The following is a 7,487-nucleotide window of genomic DNA, read 5'->3' as shown; positions in this document are numbered from 1 at the left end:
TGTTTTAGCAGTTATTTCTATAACACATACAAAAACTGATTTTCATTCAAAATTGTATTTTTTCAATGATTTGCAAAATCAAAGTTAACAAAAACAGCAAAAACCCCAACCTCCAGCTCCTAATTTTTTATTTTCCCTCATTTCCCCACATACTAAATGCCAAATCTAAATTTTAACTACTTAAGAACATAGGATGTATATTAAGATTAATTAGAATAATAAAAATTGAAGTTGAATATTTATATATTTATAATATACAATATTATAAGAATGTAAATATTTACTTTTTTATAACAAAGATATGAGTAACATACATTCAGGAAAAATAAGTAAAAATGACTTATATTATGCATAGTGAAATGGAATATATTTTGAAGATCGCGCAAACATTAACTTTTTTAAATCATAAGGAAATGAATAAGTAGCCGAACATAAATGAACAAATTTAAGTCCAAAGTGCAGATTGACAGCTAAGATGTTCTGAACCTCCCCACCAGGGCAAATAAAACGAAATATGATAAATAAGCCTCCTCAAGTCTTTCGTTGTTCTTAAAGATTTGATCCATTTAATGTTGCATTGCCCTTTTTTGTCGCATCAGTTCAACAATTTTTTTTTTTTTGCTGTTCCAGAAAACATGTATATTTCAACCAATCAGAGCTAACGATCTCTGCTGATCACATGTCAGTATGACAGCCAATTGAATGGATAAATGAGTCCAGGCGTTTTGCTTTGCATTCGCACATTAACATCATCATCAGACTCGGATAACTGCAGCAGCTGCCGTTCGTGGAATAAAATCAATCATTAATATTGGTGGAAACGGATTATCTTACACAAGCACTTTATAATGCTTGTTTTTAACACTTGTGTATGTAAATCTGATGTTGGTAGATTATTTTCTTCTTGGAGATGAAATGCATGTATGGCAGCTTAGCATTAAAAAAAATTTTTTTTTGACATAACGTTTTGACAGTTGCCGTCATATTTTCGGAATCAAAGCACCGTGTACCAGAACCAGGGGCGCCACCAGGGGTGGTTGGCCACCCCACTGGCCACCCCGCTTGCCAGTATAACGTTAGATTGTTGAAGCATCGGTTATGCATTTCTTCCCAAATGAATGCATTTTTTTTGTTTTGTTAAATGTAGGGCTGTCAAATTTATCAAGTTAACGAGCGCTAATTAATTTTTTAAAAATTAATCACGTGAAAATATTTATCGCAATTAACGCATTCTCGATACGACTCATTCACCCATTGCCGCAAACGGCCTACAATGGCGCCGTTTTACTTATATACAGAGATAAGAGGCAGAGTGGAGTAGATACAAGCATTCATTGGGGCCGTGCTTTTAAATAGCAAAATCTTTGTCATCTCTCCCACAGCAACCATAAATATTGTAGGAAGCGACGTGGGGAAGAATGACAGGAGTTGATCTTTTTCTTAACACCCTGTAGTGTACCCAACGCAGAGAAGATATAGCATTTGCAGCCACCACACACAGTCATGGTTGCACCACTTCCCATCATGCATTTGGGCAGAACAGTTAAGTCGCTACAGTATCATTTACTGAAAGCTCAACAAATACACTAGATGGCAATATTTAGTCACAATATACAAACTCACATTTATCCTTTAAGAATTACAAGTCTTTCTTTCCGTGGATCCCTTTCACAGAATGTTAATAAAGTTAATGTCATCTTGTGGATTTATTGTTATAATAAAAAAATACAGTACTTATGTACAGTATGTTAAATGTATATATCCGTCTTGTCTTATCTTCCCATTCCAACAATAATCTACAGAAAAATATGGCATATTTTAGAGATGGTTTAAATTGCGATTAATTATGATAAATTTTTAAGCTGTGATTAACTCAATTAAAAATTTTAATCGTTTGACAGCCCTAGTTAAATGTACACCTTATGCCTAATATATACATAACATAATAAAACAGAATTGTTGTGGAAAATGTTGACTGGACAGTTATTGACTATGCACATTAAATCATTAGTAACATAAAATATTACACAATACACCAAAGTATATCAGCAGCCGTGTCCTTAAGTCTGATAGTTTTTCCCTGACCTTTTTACTACAGTAGTATAATGAAAACCTGAAATTATGGCTTTTAGTTTTGGCCACCCCAAGATTTTAAGTGGCCCCATCTGGCCACCCCTATGAAAAATTTCTGGAGGTGCCACTGACCAGAACGGCATTCCGGCCTTGAATCTTATACCGGAACTGCGTTCTGGCCCTGAATCTTATTCCGGAACTGCGTTCCTGACCGTTCTGGCCCACTTTCACCCCTGCTTAGACACAAATAAGTGGAGCAGTATTAGTGAGAATGTATTTTAGCATTTAATATAAAGTAAATAAACAAAATCACAGGTCGGAATACATTTATTAATTGGTCAGAAAATTCTCATCACTGGGCAGCATGGATAGATTAAAAGTGAACTTTTTCCTTTTCATCTTACAGTAAGTAGACATGAAATGTTAATACATAAGCTGACATCACTGTTTTCCTATTTCAAATAAAACCATGTCAGCGTATCACACAGCACTGAATGCACCGTTTGTAGTTGGAATAAAAGCCTTGAAAAGTCTTCACCAGTAATGTTTCCAGTGTTATACTCAATTAGTAACTATGTTAGTGTATGTTAAGGAATGACACAAAAACCTAAAACGTGACCTTGATCATACTTCCTACGTATGTGTATGTTCAAACAATGATCCCAAACAACTGGAATGTCAATTTGGAGAGTTGCACATCATGAAGTTTCAGATGGTCCTACGTAGTCACAGCTATGTCAGCCTGCGTCGTGTCACTGCTTGAGCACAGGAAGCTCCCTTGGCTTGAAAAAGGCCTGTGCCATCCCCATGGCGAAAATGTAAACCTTGGCATCCACTATGATTTCTTCTTTTTTCAATAGCTCTGTAGGATTAAATAGTCAACGGTTTAAATACATTCCAATGTGTCACCTGTAAAGGTTAAAAAATAATAATAATACAAATTTCACCATCTATTTTTGTCTGGAATTCATCAAGTGGTAAAAGGATGACTTCCACGAATTCTGGAGGGAAAACAAAAAAGGGTTTATTTTTATTTATTTTTTATTCAGTAGAAAGTAGAGATGTCCCGATCGATCACGTCATTTTCAAAGTATCGGAATCGGCAAAAAAATATCGGCCATGTCTTTTTTTAATATATATATATTTTTTAATTAAATCGTTTTCTAATTGTATTTAACGTTACAGGCATAATTTGTTACACTCATCCAGAATCTTTAGTTCAGGCTTAAGGTAGGGTTATCAAATTTATCCCGATAACGGCGGTAATTAGTTTTTTTAAAAAAATGTATCACGTTACAATATTTAATGCAATTAATACATGCGCTGCACGACCCATTCACGCATTGTCGCGCTCAATCTGTAATGGCGCCGTTTAACCTATATAGAGAGATAAAAGGCAGCGTAAGATAAGTTAATTTTGGCAGCTTTTGGAGCCTTTTTTTAATTGGCTAAAGCCTTACAATCCCTCTCCCTATTGATTAGAAATATCATGGGAAGCAACGTGGGGAAGCAAGGTAGCAATTGATCTTTTTCTTAACACCTTATGTTATTTCCCAACGCAGAGAAGATATATCAATTGGTAGCACTACGCACAGTCATGGTTCCACTTCCCATCATGCCTTTGGGCATGGCTACAGTATCATTTACTAAAAGCTCAACAAATACACTAGATGGCAATATTTAGTCACAATATACAATGTCACAAGTCTTTCTAGCCGTGGATCCCTCTCACAGAAAGAATGTTTATGCCATCTTGAGGATTTATTGTCATAATAAACAAATACGGTACTTATGTACTGTATGTTGACTGTATGTAGTCGTCAGAGTTTTATTCATTTTTTTCTTAATGCATTGCCAAAATGTATATGATCGGGAAAAATTATCGGGAATGATTGGAATTGAATCGGGAGCAAAAAAAAAAAAGCAATCGGATCGGGAAATATCGGGATCGGCAGATACTCAAACTAAAACGATCGGGAGCAAAAAAACATGATCGGAACAACTCTAGTAGTAGATTATGTTGTAAAATGAACAGGCTCAACTTACCTCCATCACCTGAAAAAAAGCAAAAAAGAAAAATGATTTAACAAGCCTTAGAATTCTGGTCATATCCACCAAAAGTACTTTTCAGACACAATGTTATTGTTCTGTCTTGACTACTCTGATGTCATGAGTTTTGAATTATCAGTCTCACATGCTTGTTTATTGCTCTCAAAGAAGAAAACACTCCCTCACCAAGCTGCTGTGTCGGGTTGATATTCTCCATTTCATCTCCATTAATATTGACCGTGACAATCTGGGTGGTGCAGTTGGACAGGCCAGGGTCCAAACAAGTCACTGTGTATTAAACAACCGTCAGAAATAGGTTTCCCAAGCATAAACTTTTCCCTGTAGTCCTTCAAATATGAAACGACACCTGGCGTCACTCCGACCACTTCGCCTTTGTAGCCGGTTTCCTCTTTCAGCTCCCTCAGCGCGGCCGTTTCAGCACTCTCGCCCTCGTCGATTAAACCTGAGCAAACCCGCTTTTAAATGCAGTGGTACCTCTACTTATAAACGTCTCTACATACAGAATTTTCAGGTTAAGACAGGCCTTAACGGAGAAATAATGCCTATTGTTACGAAATTCCAGGATATTAAAGGCAAAAATACACTATGGCTGGTACTCCAGCTCCAGAGTTTACTGAACGCAACATACTTATAGCTCCTCTGCCATGGGCTATTGACTTGCATTCCTGGCATCCAATTGGCTAAGAGGAACCTCTACTGTACAGTGGGGCAAATAAGTATTTAGTCAACCACTAATTGTGCAAGTTCTCCCACTTGAAAATATTAGAGGCCTGTAATTGTCAACATGGGTAAACCTCAACCATGAGACCATGGGGCTGTCGTCGGGCAACACTGACTTTCAACTCCCTCCACAGATTTTCTATGGGGTTGACATCTGGAGACTGGCTAGGCCACTCCAGGACCTTGAAATGTTTCTTACGAAGCCACTCCTTTGTTGCCCTGGCTGTGTGTTTGGGATCATTGTCATGCTGAAAGACCCAGCCACGTCTCATCTTCAATGCTCTTGCTGATGGAAGGAGATTTTCACTCAAAATCTCTCGATACATGGTCCCATTCATTCTTTCCTTTACACAGATCAGTCGTCCTGGTCCCTTTGCAGAAAAACAGCCCCAAAGCATGATGTTTCCACCCCCATGCTTCACAGTGGGTATGGTGTTCTTTGGATACAATTCAGTATTCTTTCTCCTCCAAACATGAGAACCTGAGTTTCAACCAAAACGTTCTATTTTGGTTTCATCAGACCATAACACATTCTCCCAGTCCTCTTCTGGATCATCCAAATGCTCTCTAGCGAACCGCAGACAGGCCTGGACGTATACTGGCAGTGCAGGATTTGAGTCCTGATAGTAGCCTTTGTTACTGTGGTCCCAGCTGTCTGTAGGTCATTCACTAGGTCCCCCCGTGTGGTTCTGGGATTATTGTTCACCGTTCTTGCTATCATTTTGACGCCACGGGGTGAGATCTTGCATGGAGCCCCAGATCGAGGGAGATTATCAGTGGTCTTGTATGTCTTCCATTTTCTAATAATTGCTCCCACAGTTGATATATTTACACCAAGCGTTTGACCTGTTGCAGATTCAGTCTTCCCAGCCTGGTGCAGGTCTACAATTTTGTCTCTGGTGTCCTTCGACAGGTCTTTAGTCTTGGCCATAGTGGAGTTTGGAGTGTGACTGACTGAAGTTGTGGACAGGTGTCTTTTATACCGATAATGAGTTAAAACAGGTGCCAATAATACAGGTAACGAGTGGAGCCTCGTTAGACCCCGTTAGAAGAAGTTAGACCTCTTTGACAGCCAGAAATCTTGCTTGTTTGTAGTTTACCAAATACTTATTTTCCACTCTAATTTGGAAATACTTTCTTTAAAAATCAAACAATGTGATTTTCTGTTTTTTTTCCACGTTCTGTCTCTTATGGTTGAGGTTTACCCATGTAGACAATTACAGGCCTCTCTAATCTTTTCAAGTAGGAGAACTTGCACAATTAGCGGTTGACTAAATACTTATTTGCCCCACTGTATGTGTATGTTCAGATAGCATTACATGAGTATATAAATTTTTATTCTTTATTCTTGTTTTTTTACATTATGCACAACTCTGATTTTATGTTTACTGGGCAATCTAATTGTAACATGTGTTTGTTACATGTTTTGATGCATTATAAAAGATTTATGTCTTAATTTTGGGGGGCTTGGAACAGATTAGGGCATTTGCATGGAAAACGCGTCTCTACTTACAGAATTTTCAAGTTATGAAACTACTTCCAGAACCAATTTTGTAAGTTGAGGTACCACTGTACAACGTTCTTAACAAATGTAGTACAGATTTCCCAACCTGCTGGAAACTCCAGGGTGAAGTGTCCAGTGGGAGGACGAAACTGCTTGACCATCACCACGCAGTCTTTGTGCAGCGTCCTCTTTAGCAGGGCGATGATGCCAACACCTTGGTGAATTAATTGGAATTATTTTAAATTTGGAATGGGGGGTGAACAAGCCTCGGTGATTCCTTACCATCAGCATCTGTGTTGGTTTGCCTGGTTGTCCTCCTCACCGTCTCCCAGATTCTGGAGGATGAACAAAAGGGACATTGACTATAAAATACACACACAAAAAAAAGGTTTGAAAGGTGGGGGGGTTGGAAGCATGCCTGGTGTTTCCAGCAGGATCGACATAGGTTGTCTTCTCCAGCTTGACCCATCTCCCTGATGCCAAGAGCTGTAACAAAAAGACAGGAAAGTGCTCAATCTTACGTAGTGGAGGTACTTTTTTGGGAGTTGACACAAAATACCTCTTCTTTCACCACGTGTGGAGCCGCCTCTTTGGAATCTTCGGCGTGGTTCATTTTATTTTCTAATTTGGTGGGGGAAAACAAAACTATTCAAGCCACCATTTTGATGATGATCGTTTTCTATACAGGAGTTGCCTAGTCTGCTAAATGTTACATTTGACTATCGCGTAGGCACACAAGTGGATCTGCGCTAACAAGCGATAGACGTGTCAGTTTTGAACTTTAAACAATCATGTGAATTGGGAAATGTGTAAAGTTGACTCACGTGAAACGCACCGAGTTGAAGGATGAGTACAAGGAATGAGCGCTCACTCTGGTAGTACTTCCGGGCACAGCGACGCCCTCCAAAATAATTAGTGTGGTCCAACCAATTTGTTTATAAATGTTTAACAATGTCATTTCAAAACGGTTCTTATATTATCGTGTCTTCATCATAAAATTAATACGGATTTATTTTGTGTCGTTGTAGAATCGTGCTTCAAAATAGACAATCTATGCTTCGGAAATCGACTGTAAAAGAGACAAGAGACGTTCTAAAAAAATAATGTAATATATACAAAT

General features: G+C 38.3%; 1 protein-coding gene across 1 annotated transcript; it reads right to left on the bottom strand.

The window, feature by feature from the left end:
- Positions 1–2,335: 2,335 nt before the first annotated feature.
- nudt5 (nudix (nucleoside diphosphate linked moiety X)-type motif 5) lies at positions 2,336–7,274 on the bottom strand. Its single transcript, XM_057854948.1, has 10 exons — positions 7,192–7,274; positions 6,927–6,988; positions 6,786–6,853; positions 6,650–6,702; positions 6,474–6,581; positions 4,490–4,585; positions 4,309–4,410; positions 4,120–4,128; positions 3,021–3,074; positions 2,336–2,935 (listed from the first exon to the last, which is right to left on the bottom strand). Exons 2-10 carry the CDS (start codon positions 6,978–6,980, stop codon positions 2,826–2,828), a joined length of 654 nt encoding a protein of 217 aa, XP_057710931.1. The 5' UTR covers positions 6,981–6,988; positions 7,192–7,274; the 3' UTR covers positions 2,336–2,825.
- Positions 7,275–7,487: the final 213 nt, after the last annotated feature.

Source organism: Corythoichthys intestinalis, chromosome 13 (assembly GCF_030265065.1).
Source record: "Corythoichthys intestinalis isolate RoL2023-P3 chromosome 13, ASM3026506v1, whole genome shotgun sequence".
In the NCBI taxonomy this organism is placed as follows: Eukaryota; Metazoa; Chordata; class Actinopteri; order Syngnathiformes; family Syngnathidae; genus Corythoichthys; species Corythoichthys intestinalis.
This window is presented reverse-complemented; position numbering and strand designations above follow the sequence as displayed.

What these genes read in the sequence shown, in the direction of transcription:
- nudt5 (XM_057854948.1), bottom strand. Translation starts at nt 6,980, where the DNA reads ATGAACCACGCCGAAGATTCCAAAGAGGCGGCTCCACACGTGGTGAAA. An exon ending in GATCCTGCTGGAAACACCAG is followed by an intron (nt 6,703 to 6,785) that starts GCATGCTTCCAA and finishes TTCATCCTCCAG; the next exon opens with AATCTGGGAGACGGTGAGGA. An exon ending in ATTCCAGACAAAAATAGATG is followed by an intron (nt 2,936 to 3,020) that starts GTGAAATTTGTA and finishes TTAATCCTACAG; the next exon opens with AGCTATTGAAAAAAGAAGAA.